Source organism: Osmerus mordax, chromosome 7, assembly GCF_038355195.1.
Source record: "Osmerus mordax isolate fOsmMor3 chromosome 7, fOsmMor3.pri, whole genome shotgun sequence".
NCBI classification, from domain to species: Eukaryota; Metazoa; Chordata; class Actinopteri; order Osmeriformes; family Osmeridae; genus Osmerus; species Osmerus mordax.
The window spans coordinates 2,422,201-2,440,872 of NC_090056.1; the positions used below are offsets into that span (position 1 = coordinate 2,422,201).

The 18,672-nt window shown below is 40.4% G+C and overlaps 1 protein-coding gene across 2 annotated transcripts in view; it reads left to right on the top strand.

The window, feature by feature from the left end:
- The first annotated feature begins 333 nt into the window (after window positions 1-333).
- Window positions 334-18,672, top strand: part of lad1 (ladinin) — a 30,825-nt gene continuing 12,486 nt past the window's right edge. The window contains exons 1-11 of one of the 2 annotated variants that reach the window (XM_067240347.1): window positions 334-480; window positions 1,184-1,372; window positions 3,441-3,726; window positions 4,537-4,613; window positions 4,870-5,032; window positions 5,227-5,286; window positions 5,781-5,824; window positions 5,937-5,979; window positions 6,333-6,376; window positions 6,552-6,618; window positions 8,219-8,350. In XM_067240347.1, the coding sequence (XP_067096448.1) occupies window positions 443-480; window positions 1,184-1,372; window positions 3,441-3,726; window positions 4,537-4,613; window positions 4,870-5,032; window positions 5,227-5,286; window positions 5,781-5,824; window positions 5,937-5,979; window positions 6,333-6,376; window positions 6,552-6,618; window positions 8,219-8,350 (1,143 nt within the window). In that variant the 5' untranslated portion in view covers window positions 334-442. The remainder of the gene's footprint in view (window positions 481-1,183; window positions 1,373-3,440; window positions 3,727-4,536; window positions 4,614-4,869; window positions 5,033-5,226; window positions 5,287-5,780; window positions 5,825-5,936; window positions 5,980-6,332; window positions 6,377-6,551; window positions 6,619-8,218; window positions 8,351-18,672) is intronic. The other variant, XM_067240348.1, reaches the window with a different exon arrangement.

Below are 18,672 nucleotides of genomic sequence, written 5' to 3' on the forward strand. Positions count from 1 at the left end.
GTTTGAGTGTAGCCTACATTATCTAATTTAAATATATATTATATATATAATATTTGGCTCCTCCAAATGTCAACATTGCATTTTATTCTTCTCCAGTGATGGGTTGGATCCGATTTTAAGCATCAACATTAGGCCCTAACTGTAATTTAACTTCAGAAAGATAATTTATTTTAAAGCTGCTATATATATATATATATATTATAGCGATTAGAATTTAACTTATATCATAACTATTAAACTATAGATTGACCACATAGCTCCGCCCCCCCCAAGGTCCTACCTCCCCTGTAATCATGTGATATTTCTTGGCTGCGCTGGCTATAGGTGGACCTCACATTTAAGTATGATTACTGCTGTGGCAGTTGTCTTTTTCCGCTCTTGAGTCAAGTGCCTCGCTCAGCTTTACTTATAATACTTTTCCCGTTCGGAGTTTTTTTCTGAAATGTCATTGAGCAGGAAAAGCTGGTCAGCTCTTACCAGGTAAGCATAAAACATTTTAAATAGACCGTTGAAACTTTGAACAGCTGTGCACTTGCCAATAAGACACATCAGCGTTTACGAATGGAAACCTGTTTCTTTATCCGTTATTCGTACATTATTTTCTGAAGTCTGAAGTAGAGTGTTATTGTCTTATACGCGGTAGACTTTCTAAAGACTCGGTGGGCTACACGACAACATTTGATTGACGTGGGTAACATTTGATTTACACTAGCTTGAACTAGACTTGAACTACGGTTGACAATGGTTGATTTCATGTGAGCGGACTATGTTCAATCTACCTGCACAATTATGTCTTGGCCATGGTCCAGTCTCTTTTCATGGCATTTGTGAAGAGAACTTGCTGTATTGACAGCTATCAGGGCTGGGCTTCTCCCTAGCGTGAAGTGATTATATGGACAGCAGTCTTTGCGTTTCTTGATTGTAATTCCCCAGGTGAGCTAGTTATACAGGTTATATGTAACAGTTCATTGATTGCAACCAGAACATCAATATTTCCAGTTTGCCAAAGACAAATAGTGAACTAAGAGGTTATACTCAGCACCACTGAAAGTCTATATCTCACTCTTACTATTCTAGTACTGTGTGTCATGTAGTTAAGGCAGTGATTAGATGAAGATGTAGAGAATGTGAGTGTGTGTCTGAGTATAAATATTGAGAATATTTGTATGTTCGTGCGCCCTAGCCTGACCCGCCAGTGGACGATGGAGGACGAGGAGGAGGTAGAAAGGGAGAAGAGGCGGAGGGTTAGGAGCTCCATCAGCACTGCTGACCCTGATGAGCTTTCTCCCGGACACTCCCCCAAAGGCAGCCTCACCAATGAAGGCGCTCCTGAGCAGATCTCCAGCAATGACAGTGCTGCGGCTCGAAGCAGGTCAGAGGAGAAACCCTTTTGTGTTACAAATCAGACATCACTTTCAGTTTAGCTGTCAATGCCATTGGCCTGTTCTCATAACATGTATTTACAATTGTTCTCAATCGCTTAGGCTTATTTTTTACAAATATATTTATTATAAATTGTACCTCCGCACAGTACGTAAGACTATTCCATGTCATTCCACGTAATAAACATTTATGAAAAATAATATCTAATCAGATTTTGATAATTGAATAGATAATTTTGCTTGTGATGTCTCACATGATTAAATATTGTTTAGTAATTTTGAAGAGATTCACTGAGAATCAACTCATCAACAAGCCATGTGCATGTTATTATTGTGCCATAACATGAGGGATTGCTTTGAAATGAATAGGAAATTCAAATCTGGTGGGGACAAGTAACTACTTTGAGATTTGAACTTGTTTTGAAAACGATTATTCTCATTCAAGAATGGAGTAAAGCCTTAGAGAAAAACTGTTAAGTAAGAGACTGCAGCATGTTGAATATTGCTTGTGGCTAGGCATACTCTTTAAGTCATTCACATATCTTACCCAGGGTTCAGTTCATCCTTGGGGAGTGTTTCAGTTCAATTCTGTAGCACCTTTTACTATCTACAAGTATAAGTGTGAATGACAACATTCATGGGTAACATTGTCTAAACATCCCTTAAAAAACTGCGATTTAATGCAATCTTTACCAAAATGGACAATTCAACTTCTCACCTGAACCCCTGATGCTGATTCATCACCAACCTGCTCAACATCTGTATCTTCAGGGTGCTTTTTTTCCTTCACAATAATTCATCAATTTAATACAGACACTAACCATGCTTAGTTGATGGCTGATTGGTCGAGCTTACAGGGATAGGCATATTACTATCCAAGGGATCATATAGGCCTACTTATTATCAGTTAATATCACTTTTGAGTTGCTAGCCTGCTGGTACTAGGCTAAACTGGCACAGTCCCATTATGTGGGTAGGTTAACTTTATCATTCTGGCTTCAACAAGAACACACTGGTCGAAAGATTGCAGACGCTAGGGATAGATTTAATACAAGCAAAAGTTACATGCTCTACTACACTAACAACTTTTAAAACATGTCCATTGTACAATTGGTGGCGATGTAAGGCTAGCAGGTTTGCACTGTGTGTGTAGTTTTCCTACTAGTTAGCTAACTAACAACGACCTTCTTTATATCTACTTACTCTCTGGGTGGTGAAAAAATGTCTGATATCTCTCTTCTTTTTGGGTGACATTATCTCACTATCTATAAAGCACAAAAGGGTCAAAAATATCAATGCTGAGACCAAACGAAATACTAATATGAGGCTTTATGATTTCCTGGCGTACTGCCAGCTCTCTTTCTGCAAGTCACGATTCACGAAGTGTTTCTGACTCTGCCACTTCAGCCAATTAACTTAAATGACATCATCTTGTCTCGCAGGCTCGAGGGCGCATTGGTTAACTTGTAAATGTATTTTTCACTTTTCTCGGCGACGAACGTAGTATAGATGAGTGGTTCTCAAACGCGGAGGACAGGTTTGAGAACCACTCATCTATACTATGTTCGTCGCCAAATGAATGGGTCGATGTCTAGGTATGCAGAAGCCTGACCCATTCATTTGCATCAGGTGTGTTGGAGCAGGGAAACATCTAAAACGTGCAGGACAGGTGGTACTTGAGGACAGGTTTGAGAACCACTGGTATAGATGATAATATGAATGAGTTTTGCAAATAGATATCTTTTTCGAAAATTAACAAAATATTGGTGGGGATGATTGTTTCTCCCAAACTTTGGTCGTTTCTAGTCCCTATGGTCCCTATGCAAACCTACGCCCTTGTGTCAAGATACTATATAATATATAACTAACAAGTGTACATTTCTATCTGTGTTTTTGAAAATGTTATCTTAAATTAAAAGATATATATTTTACAAGGAGATTCTGTAAAACACAAATAATAAAAAGTATATAAAGAAGGTATAGTAACAGAGAATGAAAGCTCTCTTATGATTTATTGCATTATTTGAATGGGCTTGTGTCTGTGTGTGAATGTTGTAGTGCAGAGCAGATACAGCTGGACTTTCTGAAGATCCTGCATGTCCGAGATGAGAAGAGGAGGAAGAGGCATGTGGAGACGCTGAGACAACAAAAGGAGGGGGAGGAGAAAGGAAGTGGGAGCCAACAGGTCAGGGTGGAAATCTTGGGGGACCTAGATGCAGAAGAGGACGAGGCAGAGGAGGAGACAATAAGGAAAGAGAAGAGTCCTCCACAGGCAGCACCTACTTCCGTGAAGGGCTCCGGTCCTGCCTGCGCCTCTACGGTAACCACCAGCACCGATCCACAGGTGTGCGAAGGGAGATAGTGTGCGTTTGTGTGTGTGCAAGAGATCAAGTTCAATCTAGGAAGCTTTCTTTATTCTGCTAGTGTCTTTGCTGTCCCTTTATTCAGTGGTTTCCAATACTGGTCCTTGGGCCTCTCTGCCCTGCATGTTTTAGATATTTACCTTTTCCAATATGCCTGATTTAAATGAATGGGTCGTCATCAGGTTTCTGCAAAGCTTGATAACAACCCATTAATTTCAAACTGGGGTCCCAAGGACCAGTATTGGGAAAAGCTGCCTTAGTAGTTAATTTTCTTGACAATCATTTGACATGTATTCATAAACAGTTACATTCTTATTACACTACAGAAGTACAGCCTACTGTCTGCTGTTATACCACAGAGGGTTTGTTGGCTGTTAATTATCTGCTGGTTTTATACCACCAGGAGAGACGGGAACCTTTCCCCTTGACCAGAAAAGAAGTTGCACACATCAAATTCTGACCTTTATTCACACAGACATGAAGGCACACACGCACACAAAATACAAAAAAATAAACACATACAAACAGTAAAGGCTGCTGCATATTCACAGAAGCTGGCACAGACCGACTGACATACACAAACACTTTTCTTTTTATCTTAATGTTGTGGTTGTGGTTTTTTATACTTTGCACTTAAGTAAAAGGCTATCATCTTAGTGTTATCTTTTATAGCACCATATAATTACTGGCAACATAGCCATACTCTGTTGTGTAAGTCAGGTGAGTCCTTGTCTTGATTGGGGTTATGTTTGTTATATGTAATTGTAATATGTTCTGCACTGCTTTTACAGCATGAAAATGGTTCCTCATTGAGAAACAAAGACTCAAGCACCAAACCACCACCAATAGGTTCTCATAAGTTTGTCAGGTAAGATGGACTAGACACATAAAAACAGTTTTTACACGTGTTTTTACAACGGCTTCTGACTGTATTCCCTTTATCTCCCTCTCTCTCTCTCTCTCTCTCTCTCTCTCTCTCTCTCTCTCTCTCTCTCTCTCTCTCTCTCTCTCTCTCTCTCTCTCTCTCTCTCTCTCTCTCTCTCTCTCTCTCTCTCTCTCTCTCTCTCTCTCTCTCTCTCTCTCTCTCTCTCTCTCTCTCTCTCTCACGCACTCCATCTCTGTAGTTCTATGTCCATCTCCTTTGACAACAGCTGTAGTCATACTGAGAGGATCAACCCTACAACTCCCACAAGCCCTCAGTCCCCAACCCTATTTTCAGCACTGCAACCCTTGCCTGCCCAGACCCCTAGAGGGGCCCAGAGCCCAACCCAAAATGGACAACTTCCAGTAAAAAAGCTGCTCAGACACACACACGTTTGGTGATATCTAATTCATTAAATTATGACATTCCCGAGTGTTGCAATCACACATTGCATTTCACTCTATTTTCTCTTGTTGGCGAGTAACCTATATTACATTATGACTTAGTATATTTGACAAGTTATGAGATCTCTCAGTAACACCTCTGATTCATACCACAGGACAGTTCTAACAGCCGTCCTGCCTTCGTCAGACAGAGCTCCAGGACGGCCTCTTATAGGGTGATTACTCACACATGCACGCACACAGACATAAACACACATCTTCACAAATGTAGTTATAATCAGTGCACAAGCCCACTCATCCACTATCTCTACATAACATGTACCCCACTCACACATACCCCTGCACACCCAAACCCAGTACACACACAAACACACACGATTCTGACAGTAGAAGATGGACACTGATTGTTCCCTATCCTAATTTGACTGTCAACTCAAGTCTATATACATAAGTGCTCTCATTCAAGGAGCGTCTAGGTTATTTTCTTGTGTCACCCGAACCCAGCAATAACCTTAGATATTAAGTGCCATACTGCCTGTTGTAATGTTACCTGCTTTTACTGTAATCTCTGTTCAACTTCTGACATTGGAACATTGACTGGAATGTCCATATCAGTTTAACATTTCCAAGTTGATATGTAGTGTGTAGTATGTATGTGTGCGTATACAGTTTTTACTCCTCATGCTTAAACTCTTCTGCTCTTCCACAGATGCTGAGAAAGCAAGAAGAAGAAAGAATGCCTTTACAGAGGAGGTGCATGCACACACACACACACTAACACAAACTGCTACTACTGTAATATGCTGTAGTTGTTGGTATTTCTTCTCATGGTGAAATTATAATATCTATGCTACCCTTCCATCAGTGCGAGTGTGCGGACCACCTCCAAGGCCTTTGAAGCTAACGCGGTGAGACTGGCAACCACACATTACAATACATTAAATTACAAGCTGCGTGATAAATTCATTCTCCATATTATACTTATCCAAGTTTTAAAGAAATCTGTTTTGTGCATTTAAATTAGTTGAGAATGAGCTAATATATCTTTCTGGCAATCTTTGGAGAAACAGCTATATCTATAATGTTTTTACCCTTCAAGTAATGTCTTCACATCACTAGCATTGTGTATTAATGGAAACATAATTATCCTATATAGAAAATTTATTTTGAGTAACAGCATTATGAAATGCCAATTAAACTTGAATCACAGTATCTGGAGTTATGAAGAAGATACTGAAGGTGTATAATTTCTCCTACTTAGGACCAGGAGCAGGAAGAAGACAATACATCACCTTTCCAGAGAAAGTGAGTGTGGATTAAAAATGCACCATGTATCACTAGCCTGTCATGTTCCATGTTTACTTTCAGTCATGCTCAGCTTGAAAAAGATGTGGCTCTACAACTATTATTCTGCCCCTAAATAGGGTTACAGGAAGTAGTTAGAAGTAGTTGGTGGTGAATTCTGTCATGTTCCTTCCAGCTCCAGGCAGAGGGTGTCATCCCGCACCATCCAGGAAAAGATGGAGAGACTGGCTCATGCTGCCCAGGTTGGATGTCAAGTACTAAACACAATGTTACACAACACAACAGAACACAACACTAAACACATTGTTACATGACGTTGCATAACAAGATGTAACATAGTGGTGTAGCGGGGTTTGCTCGTTTAAGATTAGCAATACTTAATTTAATAATAAAGCATGTAGTTCTTGGGGGCACCACCTCTTATTGTTAAAGGGATAGAGGAAACCGTATTGAATAATATTGAAATAATAGCCTTCGTAATAATCAATCTAATCTTAAGTAGTGAATTCTATGAAAGTAGAGCAGATCAGATAACGGGAGTGATACGTGAGGATTATACACAATGATTTATTTAGGAGAATGTAATTATAATGAACAAATACCAGGTAAGTTATGGGTTAGTCAGAGTAGTACAGTGGCTGTATGCAAATGAGGGCGAGCAACACAATGGCTGTGTAGAGCGCGTGTGAAGGGGGGAGAGAGAGAGAGAGAGGGGTAGAGAGGGACAGGTAGGCCTTTGGGGTAACAATGGACGAGCAAGGGTAACTGACTTAGCAAGGGTTAAGTTAGCTAAATTGTAAAATACAAACAAACATCAACAATTTAATCACAACATGCCAATATATCACAAGTAAGAAATATTGCAAATCGTAGTTACTTTTGTCGGTTTGAAGAAAGAGTCAAAGGTTCGTTATGTCCAACGAATAGAAAGCGGAATCTCTCGTCAAAGTTCCGGGCGCTCAGTGAATGTGCCGATTGAGAGGAATAGGTTAGAGAGTGACCGGTTCACCTCAGTTTTAATCCTACGAACAAGCGAGGGTGATTGTACGTTTGGGGGTTTTATAATCCAAAGAACAAAGGGGGGGGTCTCCGTGAAGGTGACCTCTTTCATTGGTCAGTTTCCCCCCACCTAGGCGTCGTCCTGATATCTGCCTAGGTGTGAAGTATCTGTACCTTTTGAGTTCTGTTATTTCAAACTGTCCATGGAATGCTTAAACTTCAGAATATAACAATACAACATTCATAAATGGTTTTGTTAGTATGGTACAATCATTTTGATATCAAGATTGGCTGACTTAACTATCCTTGAAGGGAAGTTATAATCAAACCTCAATTAAACAATGTTCTAAGTAAATGAGAAAAAACACACATTATAACACATCAAATACTGTCATTGAAATAGTGTCCATGAGCCATGTAGTCCTTGAGAATATGTTTGTAAATCCACATAAGAAAGTTCTTCCTTATAAATCCTTTGTCTGATACTGTGGGCCGTGTGGCCTCTGTTTCTGACCCCATGCTGGGCCAGAAGCTTTGAAGCTTCTGCTCTGGGAAAAGGACAAAGGGGGAAGACCCTCTCCTTGTCGGGGGTAGGAGAAGGTGTGATGGTACTGTGCTTTGTCTGTGGACTGTGCTACAGTGGCGCCTAACTTTTCACAGTTCAGAGTAAAACAACACAACATCACAGAATCAAACCAAACAGTACAACATAACCCACAACCACACAGGATTACACCTTTTGTTGACAATATAAAAGCTGTGTTGCTCATTGGATGTGTGCTTGTAAGAGAGTTAAACTACTTTCTCTGTTCATGTCCCTCCTCCCTACCCCTCTCTCTGTAGAAGTCAGATATGGTGCGTTCTCCTGATGTGGCACAGAGGACCCTGTTCCTGCTAGATGAGGTCTCCAGGAAGAGAGGACTGTTTGAGAAGGATCCAGCTGCCACCCAGGCAAGCCCTGGGTTGCTCAAACAGGTAGAAATATCATAGGGTCGGAATACTACAGTTTCATTCCAATCCTTCACACTGATCTTAAATGGACAGGGTTGGTATAAGTAACAGTAATTCCATAAATCCTTTGAGAGGATCCTAACGTTCAAAGACCACACCAACAACTGAATAAGTTTGGTAGTTTCACTTGAAGGCATAACAATATAATGTTCCAGGCAGACTCTGGATGTGGCAGAGGAACTCTGGGGTGTTATCTCAGTAGATTACCCTTGAATTGTCTGGATGTAGAAAGGAAAGCTGGAGAATAGAGGAGGAGATGGGGAGGGGGTGGGGCATGAGTAAAAACACAAATTAGTAGAGAAATATTGTATTTATGGTCCATTATTGATTGGTCCCAGGTCTATTTTGTGATTTGTATCAGATGGGAATTAGGTGTGTGATTGATGTGACTGTCTTGATTGTCATCAGATAGGGATGGGTATAACCAGGCTTTCCAAAACAGAGACAGTTTAAACACTTGTGTCGAAGATCTACTAAAATAATAATGCAAGGAATATCTTTGTGTGTTTGTCTGTCTGTCTTTCTTTCTGTGTGGTTTTATAGTGGGATTGTAGGGCAACAAGTGTCCAATGATTATCTTGAGAAACGGGTACTGTGCAAAGTTTTAATTTTGCAGGTGTACATTTCAGAACCCATGGGTGCGCGGTGCCGCATTTGGATAAGGGCTTTGAGATCCCCCCCCCCCCCCAAAACAATTACAGCCAGTTTTGCGATTGATCCCCTTCAGCCATATTGTGGTGGCACTGTACAGTGGCGGATCTCTAGAACATTTTACATGGGGTGGCAAAGGAGTGGCAAGAGGTTGCAGGGTGGCATGGGTAAATGGTACGTGGGAATCCCTATACAGTTAGGTCCATAAGTATTTGGACATTGACACAATTTTCATCATTTTGGCTCTGTATACCACCACAATGGATTTGAAATGAAACAATCAAGATGTGCTTTAAGTGCAGACTTTCAGCTTTAATTTCAGGGTATTTACATCCAAATCAGGTGAACGGTGTAGGAATTACAACACATTTTATATGTGGCCCCCCCCTTTTTAAGGGACCAAAAATAATTGGACAAACTAACATAATCATAAATCTAATTGTCACTTTTAATACTTGGTTGCAAATCCTTCTGTCTGGAACCCATAGACATCACTAGACGCTGGGTTTCGTCCCTGGTGATGCTCTGCCAGGCCTCTACTGCAACTGTCTTCAGTTCCTGCTTGTTCTTGCGGCATTTTCCCTTCAGTTTTGTCTTTAGCAAGTGAAATGCATGCTCAATTGGATTTAGGTCAGGTGATTGACTTGGCCATTGCAGAACATTCCACTTCTTTGCCTTAAAAAACTCTTTGGTTGCTTTAGCAGTATGCTTCGGGTCATTGTCCATCTGCTCTGTGAAGCGCCGTCCTATGAGTTCTGAAGCATTTGGCTGAATCTGAGCAGATAATATTGCCCGAAACACTTCAGATTCATCCTACTGCTTTTGTCAGCAGTCACATCATCGATAAATACAAGGGAACCAGTTCCATTGGCAGCCATACATGCCCACGCCATAACACTACCTCCACCATGCTTCACTGATGAGGTGGTATGCTTTGGATCATGAGCAGTTCCTTCCCTTCTCCATACTCTTCTCTTCCCATCATTCTGGTACAAGTTGATCTGGGTCTCATCTGTCCATAGGATGTTGTTCCAGAACTGTACAGGCTCTTTTAGATGTTTTTTGGCAAACTCTAATCTGGTCTTCCTGTTTTTGAGACTCACCAATGGTTTACATCTTGTGGTGAACCCTCTGTATTTACTCTGGTGAAGTCTTCTCTTAATTGTTGACTTTGACACAGATACGCCTACCTCCTGGAGAGTGTTCTTGATCTGGCCAACTGTTGTGAAGGGGTTTTTCTTCACCAGGGAAAGAATTATTTTGTCGTCCACCACAGTTGTTTTCCGTGGTCTTCCGGGTCTTTTGGTGTTGCTGAGCTCACCAGTGCGTTCTTTCTTTTTAAGAATGTACCAAACAGTTGATTTGGCCACACCTAATGTTTTTGCTATCTCTCTGATAGGTTTGTTTTGATTTTTCAGCCTAACGATGGCTTGCTTCACTGATGGTGACAGCTCTTTGGACTTCATATTGAGAGTTGACAGCAACAGATTCCAAACACAAATACCATACTTGAAATGAACTCTAGACCTTTTATCTGCTCCTTGTCAATGAAATAACAAACTCCCTTTATGAGGGAATGACATACACCTGGCCATGGAACAGCTGAGCAGCCAATTGTCCAATTACTTTTAGTCCCTTAAAAAGGGGGGGGCCACATATAAAATGTATTGTAATTCCTACACCATTCACCTGATTTGGATGTAAATACCCTGAAATTAAAGCTGAAAGTCTGCACTTAAAGCACATCTTGATTGTTTCATTTCAAATTCATTGTGGTGGTATACAGAGCCAAAATGATGAAAATTGTGTCAATGTCCAAATACTTATGGACCTAACTGTATGTGAATGGTTTTAACAAGACAAACACAAAAATACTTTTAAACTACGGTAGTTATTGTTTAATCATGCCCTTACACACTACAAGCGTTTTTGATTCACGACAGGAATAAGCATTAATTTCAGTGCAAAATAGTTTTTTTTAGCTTTATGTAATACGAACATTACATTGGACTCATTGTTATATTTCCAGAAATTACAACCCCAATTTTTTTTTTACCTGTGAGTAAAATGAGTCGGGGCTTTTGAGAAAAATATTTTTCCCACCCTTGCAGGAACCTAGATTTATGAAGTGACAGATCTTTCTTTTTTTACCTGGCTTTTTCAGTTCCTCCTGGCATCTTTTTCCCATCCATTTGATTATTTTCGCATCAGCTTAATCTTGCTAACTTCCTCCACAACAATAAATGACGGTTTAGGGTTGTCTCCATGGCAACAATCTTGGTACACGCAATTGTGTTTAAGAAAGAGAGCATGCGCGACAACTGAAAACTGCACTTTTTAATGCACGGTCTGATCATGCGTTTATTTAAATTAAAACATAGTGTAGCCTATTAGTTTACTTATCAGTCACATAGTAACTTAACAAACTTAGCACATATCGTTTTATTCGGTGTGTGAAAAAACAAAGAAAAAGCAGGCGATCTGCTGGTCCAATTTATGAGCGGGCAGAGCAGCCTACCGGGAATTTCTCCCGATTCTCCCGATGGCCACTCCGGGCCTGTGCTCAGTGTTCAAACTAAACAACTAAGTTCTAAGTTCTCTTGTATTATTGTTTTTATTGATTTTATGTAAAGCACCTTGAGCTACAATTCTTGTATGAAATGTGCTATATAAATAACGTCTTACTTACTTACTTACTAAACAAAACTGCATCTTTAAAAAAGTTTAAAAAGCAAAATGAAAATTCAAAATGAAAATTCAAAGTACAATATTTGTGTCCAAGATGCAGTGGACTACAAGTATAAAACAGCAGACAATACTCAAGTACTTATTAGGTGTGCTTTGCCTTCGGCAAGGGCACAACCTTTGTTCTCTCACATATATATTATTTATTATTGTTTATTTCGCCCCCCTAAGGATCAGTCAATATTTAGACTACATACACAACGGCGGTGTCAAAAGGTTCGTCTTGTTAGCGATTGCGTTGGTTGTATTTTTATTTACGTTCCGTTGCATGGTTTAAGTAGAAATTGCGTTTTTGTGGCGAAAAGTGAAGCTAACGGTGGCTAATTTGCTAGCCACAGTCACTGACCTTACTAACGTCACTACGTCACTAACGTCACGAAAACGCGTGACTATCTTTGGCAGAACATTCGTTTCGCATCTGTTAACTTGGGGCATAGCTAGGCTAACTATAGCTTTACTGCAAGGCAGCTGCAGAAACGCCACAAGCAAAGAGGCCAGGGTGATAACTATTTACTCATTTTACTTTGTGATATGACACACAATTGTGATGTGTAATGTACAATATAAGCTGATATTATTAAGGAAGTACATCTACTTTCGTAAACAGTAGTCTACTATTTCACTGAAGTATTAGCATCATGACATTAGCCTGTGTTGCCCGGGCAATACATACTACAGTGTTTATTGTATGCACCTTCCTGCCAAAGCAAATTCCTTGTCTGTGCAAACTTTCATGGCGAATAAATCCCTTTCTGATTCTGTTTCTGATTCTATGATGTATCTGTTTTCAATCGTTAAAAGAAACATTCCTCACATATATATTTTCGTTGTAGGATTTATTATGACATTAGATTACAAGTAAACGATTTGTGGATGAAATTATCATTACCTGTGGTTTCAATCCAGTGTATCACTGCAACGCTGTAGCCTACGCGAGACACTACAAAAACATCTACACAGCTGTTTAGGAAGTCAAACGGCGACAGAACATGTTCGGCACTCCCCTTACTTAAATCAAAAGTCTATCTAACTACTAACCTGAACTTCATTGCCACAGCCTAAACTTTGTCAATCTGTTCATGAAAATAATTAATTTCAGCCTAAACCATACAACGGAACGTTAAATCCAATTCAACCAACGCAATCGCTACCAAGACGAACACAGCAGTAGTGTACCGTAGTAGTACAATTTACCGGGGCAGCTTCTCCACACAGGGCTATATCGCATTTTGCGTTGTTACTGACAATGATCGCTACCAGCGAGCTTTTTATGAATGAGCGATTTTCCACTAAATAAATGTCAAGCTTATTTACGTTTTGGGGGGCATATTTTCAGTTAGCAGATGGTACTGTTTGAATCGCGATTCCATCTTCTACCTGCCGGTAACATCGTAGAATAATCTTCAAAGGAGGTTCTTTGTTAATGACTGAATGCAACGAGTAGGCTAAATGCTTGAAAATATCACGAGAAGGGAAACATTTAGAAGGACGTTTAAGTCATAGAGATTAGGTCAATTTTTACACCGGTCTGCCAAATTTATTCGTTTTGATTCAACGATGAGGCTGCCTCTTGCAGGGGAAATGAGAAGACATCTATTTCATTCTACACTTCACTTTTTCACTTCACATTTTCAGTTGTAAATGAGCAGCAAAAAAAAAAAATGCTTTTAAATCTATGTAATCTTTATAAATAATAAGTATGCATTTTTATATAACATATACAGAAATATCAGTTGTAAAAATGTCATTCAAAAACGGACCCCTGTGCAACCGACGCAAGCAAGCACACCCTACAATTTCCCCAGAAATTGTACCCTCTCTAGTTATAATTAGGGTTCCTCCGGTAGGAGGAAACCAATAGTTTTTGTTAGTTTTATTGGTGGCCAAGCCGCAAAGCGGTGCAGCCACCTCAAGTGTTTCTACCTTTTCTTATAATTGGTGACCAAGCCGCGAAGCGGCGCAACCACCTCAAGTGTTTCTACCTTTTCTTATAATTATTATTGGTGGCCAAGCCGCGAAGCGGCGCAGCCACCAATAATAATTGTGTTTCTACCTTTTCTTATAATTAGGTTCCTCCGGTAGGAGGGAACCTATTGTTATTATTGGTATTCTTATTATTCTTATTATTATTTTTCTTCTCCTTGCGCCGCAATATCTCAAAAAGTCCCTGGTCATAAATTTTCTAATTTGGCACATTGATACTACATCCAAGTGGGTACCCCCACACCAAATATGGGCCACATCGGACCATAGGGGGCGCCACAGGCCACGCCCAAAAGTCCGATTTTCAAAGTGATGGCATTTCCACCCCATTGCTCCAATTCTTCTGAAACTTGGTGTGCATGCCTCATTTTTCATGAGGAACAAAAAAGCCTCAAGGACCCATAAGGTCCGCCATGATGGATTTTCCTGTACTGTGATAATTTGGGAAAACCTTCAAAATTCCTCTTCTCTTGAACCAAAGGTGAAATTGACTTGAAATTTGGTACAGATATGTATCATTGACGTATTTAAAAACCTTACTTAAGGCAATTGAATCAAGTACAAAATGGCTGAAATGGGTGTATTTATGTAAATGTCCACATTGCCTCAATATGTTTGTGTCACTAAATCAAATGTATTTTTGAAGGATGGTTCAAACCTAATAGGCTTTAAGGTGACATGCCCCTGAAGTCCCATGCAAAGTTTCACCTTTATATGTTGAAATATGACTGAATTACAGCTGTTTGAACTTCGACCAAATCTGACAATGCTCGCCATTGGAGAAACAGCTTTTTTTATTATCCAGTTTTGTGTAATCCCTGTCTGGGAATGTCTCAATTGGCTGAGATGTTGTGCTGGTAAGCAAAGGGTTGTAGGTTCAAAACCAGTCAGAGGCATAGTTTTTAATTTTTTATTCTGACAAAACGGTTTCTAGTCTTCCGATCAATCCTCCGGTTGTAAAAACATAGCAATGCGTGTTTATTTGAGCCCATCACAACACTCTGATCATCTGTTTAGCGAGACTGTGTAAACCACTGCAAAACAAGCCAGGTTCACCACAGTATCTAACTACTTGTAGTCTACGCATGGTAGAGATAACTCTAATGAAGTAAATTGATTGTTCAGGTGGATCCCTTGCCTGTTGCACAAATTCATTTCAGTAACCTAAGCCAGGACACATTCCCACTAATGCTAGGCATGATTTAAAATTCCCTTCCATGACAAGTTATGGCACTCCAAACAACCTGTTTAAAAAAACGATGAGAAAGTTATTCTTTACAGCAGCAACCAGTCATCCCGTTGTCCGTTTTTATAGGAAATGTACAAGCAGTTTCAACTTAGGCTGAATCTAACAACGCTTACCACAGGAGAAACAGCTTACTTTTTTATACAGTAACTGAACATGACAATATTCAACACTGAGAATAGCTCAATGGGCTGGCATGGTGACCTTTAAAGTATAAGGTAGTTGGTTGGATTCCAGCCATTATCTTTTGGCCTGTCATAATTTTGATTATCTGTTTAGTTCAAAAGGATTACATCATTCTGAAATACCATGCACAATTTCATGCAATTTCACCTTGAAATGTCAACCGTTTCTTAACCTCTGTCCCAAATCTGACCAAAGCTAATACTCTGCCCTTTTACTTCATACAATCTCAACAGTTGGTGTGTAGCAGAGAGGATAGAGAGACTGACTTGTGACCTTATGCTCATGAGTTCAAATCCCCATTCAGCCTGTTGTTGGCCAAACATGAAGTAGTTTTGCTCCCTTGTTGTCCAACTCCCGATATTATACAGTGTACATGTTTATAATATTTTGCCATTTTGCGGAGGAACCCGCATCGCTGCTTGCAGCTATATTTATTATTATTATTATACATCTGCCATGGGAGTTTATGGCAGCCCCTAGAACCACATGGTCAGAAGTTGTGAAATTTGGCACACTCTTTGGGACCCGTCCCCTCATCACTTTCACCAAGTTTCATGTCTCCCATTCCAACCCTCTAGCGCCACCAATGGGTCAAAGTTGAAGGTGTGTTTACACACGTTACCTTTGAACCATATGCCGCATTTTCCAAAATGAGGTATCATTGGATTCCCTGGATCAAGACAAGTTCAACGCACTCTATGACGTCATACCCAGTCATATAGATTCTCCGCCATTTTGAATGTTAACGAAAAGCGTTTTTTCGCTACTCCTCCTACAATTCTTGACGAATCTTCTTCAAAATTATTTGAGGGGCAAGGGGACTAAGAAAATGTTGAAAATAAAAAATGTAATTGTTCACTTTCGGTAAATGTATTGTTCAGTTCAATGTTTTGAGAAGCTTGTGGACATAGTGGCGGATTTTTTTTACAAGTACAGTTTTTGGATCCCCAAAGTTTTGCCCCCCTGTAGATCCGCCCATGGCACTGTAGGTTACTGTACATAGCGTTGGAGCGTAACTTTAGCTGAGTTCCACAAAGCGCTTGAACAACTGATCTCACGCAACAGTGTGTGAAGTCAAAATGCTGTGTATTGCTCTGATGAGTGATTTATGAACATTTAATATTCCTATAAAGTGCATCGCTTTCTGTGACAAACTCATCAAAGACAAGCGGATTCCGTAAAAGATTTCAAATGTCAATATGGCCAGGTGAGCAGGGTTTTCTTTATGGAGGAGATGCTGGCTAGTTAACTAAGAGAAAGACAATATATATGTACATGTTAGTGATATTTAACTATGTTACTTGTAGGCTATATATAGTCTAACTTCACTACGCTGGTGTCACGGGTATGTAACAGACGTAGCCACGCTCCGTCTGACAAGGTAGTTCGCCACTCACAGGATCTGACTCTGACTTGCCAAGCGCGACCACTACCAACTACGCCAAAGAAAAGCTAGCTCTTCTTTGACGCGGATGGCCTCTTACATACCTGAGGAGCGAGTTTCACGGTTCTCACTACGTTACACTCACGCCTCTGAAACTCACTCAGGCGGTTAGCTGACGCTAACCTAGTGAATCCGGGTCACGGCACCAATGTCACGGGTATGTAACAGAAGTAGCCACGCTCCGTCTGACAAGGTAGTTCGCCACCCACGGGATTTGAACGCTCTGCCTCCTACTTGCCAAGCGCGACCACTACCAACTACGCCAAAGAAAAGCTAGCTCTTCTTTGACGCGGGTGGCCTCTTACATACCTGAGGAGCGAGTTTCACAGTTCTCACTCCATTACACTGGTATCAAACAGCCAACCATGTGTTTACCACGATTAAAACTATCTGATCAGTTCTCAAAATGTAAACATTGTTTATGAAAAAAATCCTGATTGATGATTGGGTTGATTGTCCAGCCAACATGTTATTCAGTTGTTTCTAAATGGTAAACTGTGTTTAAGAGCTGGCATACACTCAAGCAGAAGAGACAACAAAACCTTACATCACAAATCAGCGGAGACATTTTGGAAGATTGACGACGCAAAGTTAAAGGCAGGGTAGGCAATAGGTGCAGTCGGGGAGGAGTTAAAAAAACAGCTCGGCAAAGTCAGACATTCCTGCTTGTCGTGGTTAGCTGCATTGACATCAGTCATGGCGGATCAAGCGCTGTTTGCTTACTTTATCGCTGACAAACTGCATGGTCGCGAATTTAATTGTTTTCGCATTAGAACTTGCACGAACCAGTGCACTGAAATTTGTCATTTTATGTATTGGGTTATGTTAAACTCTCTCCAATCTGCAGATTGATAATACAACCAGAACTCAACTAAACGTAGTCTTTCCGGAAGAGGTGGACAAAAACACTTTCTTCAACAATAGTAGGCTATTGCAGTCTGTCAATAAAGGCAAATGTTTAATTCATTTGTACTGTTTGGTCCGGATTTGAGCATTGGCGAAACTGAAGGTGTCAGAATAAATACAAAAAACGCGTCAAAGTTGTTTTGTGTGAGTCTGGACTAGGGATGCACCGAATACAGGATTCGGTTTCGATCGAATATTGGGCTTTTTGACGGGGTTCGGTTTCAGCCGAAGCTTAGAATTTTTTCCACCGAACCCTATGCTTGCACTACGCGCTACGCTGGTTGACATAATGAAGCCGTTGATTACGAAAAGGTGTTTACGTAGGTGGACCGTTCAATGAAGTAGGCTGAGAGAAGGTGAACATGGAACTCGTGAGCAGAAAAGTGTTGTTTGGCAGTACTTTCAGTCTAAAGAAGGCGATTCAAGTCCAGCTACATGTTCAATTTGCAATGATGATTTGTCTCGTGGTGGCAAGGACCCTAAACAATACACAACATCTCCGCTGTTAAAACATTTGCGTATGAAACATCCGAAAGAAATTAAAGAAATCTAAAAGGCTAATATTTTGGATATTGATTGGATCTTGAGATAGGGTAAACATAGGCATATGGTAATTGTCAAAATAGTTTTTCCCACTTGTTTTCCTGGCATAATGTTGCCTATTCTCTTTTTTAACAGTAAAAAATAAATAAAAATACACTGCTGTGAACGTTGTTTACTTCATTAATGTGTTTACTGTGTTAATGGACTGAGGATGGGAGGAAGATTCGGTTTCGGATTCGGCAGAATCTTAACCAGTGGATTTGGTATTATGCCGAACCCCAAAAATCTGGATTCGGTGCATCCCTAGTCTTGACAATCATGAAATAGCTGTGTCGTCATTAGGTGTGTTGGACTTCATGCGCTGCCGGCGATGCATGAAGTCGAATACACTTATTATAACCCGTGCAGTTGCTCTTGAGAAAATATGCTCAGCTACACAGCTGGCAGTTCTCAAATCAATCTCATGGTACTTTGATGGCATACGTCACAGTGACCTAGCCTGCCGGAGGCGCTGACAGCTGGCTGGAAGAAGTGCATGCTGGTTAGACTTTTTGTCGACTTGAGACGGCGCCGCAAGTTGAA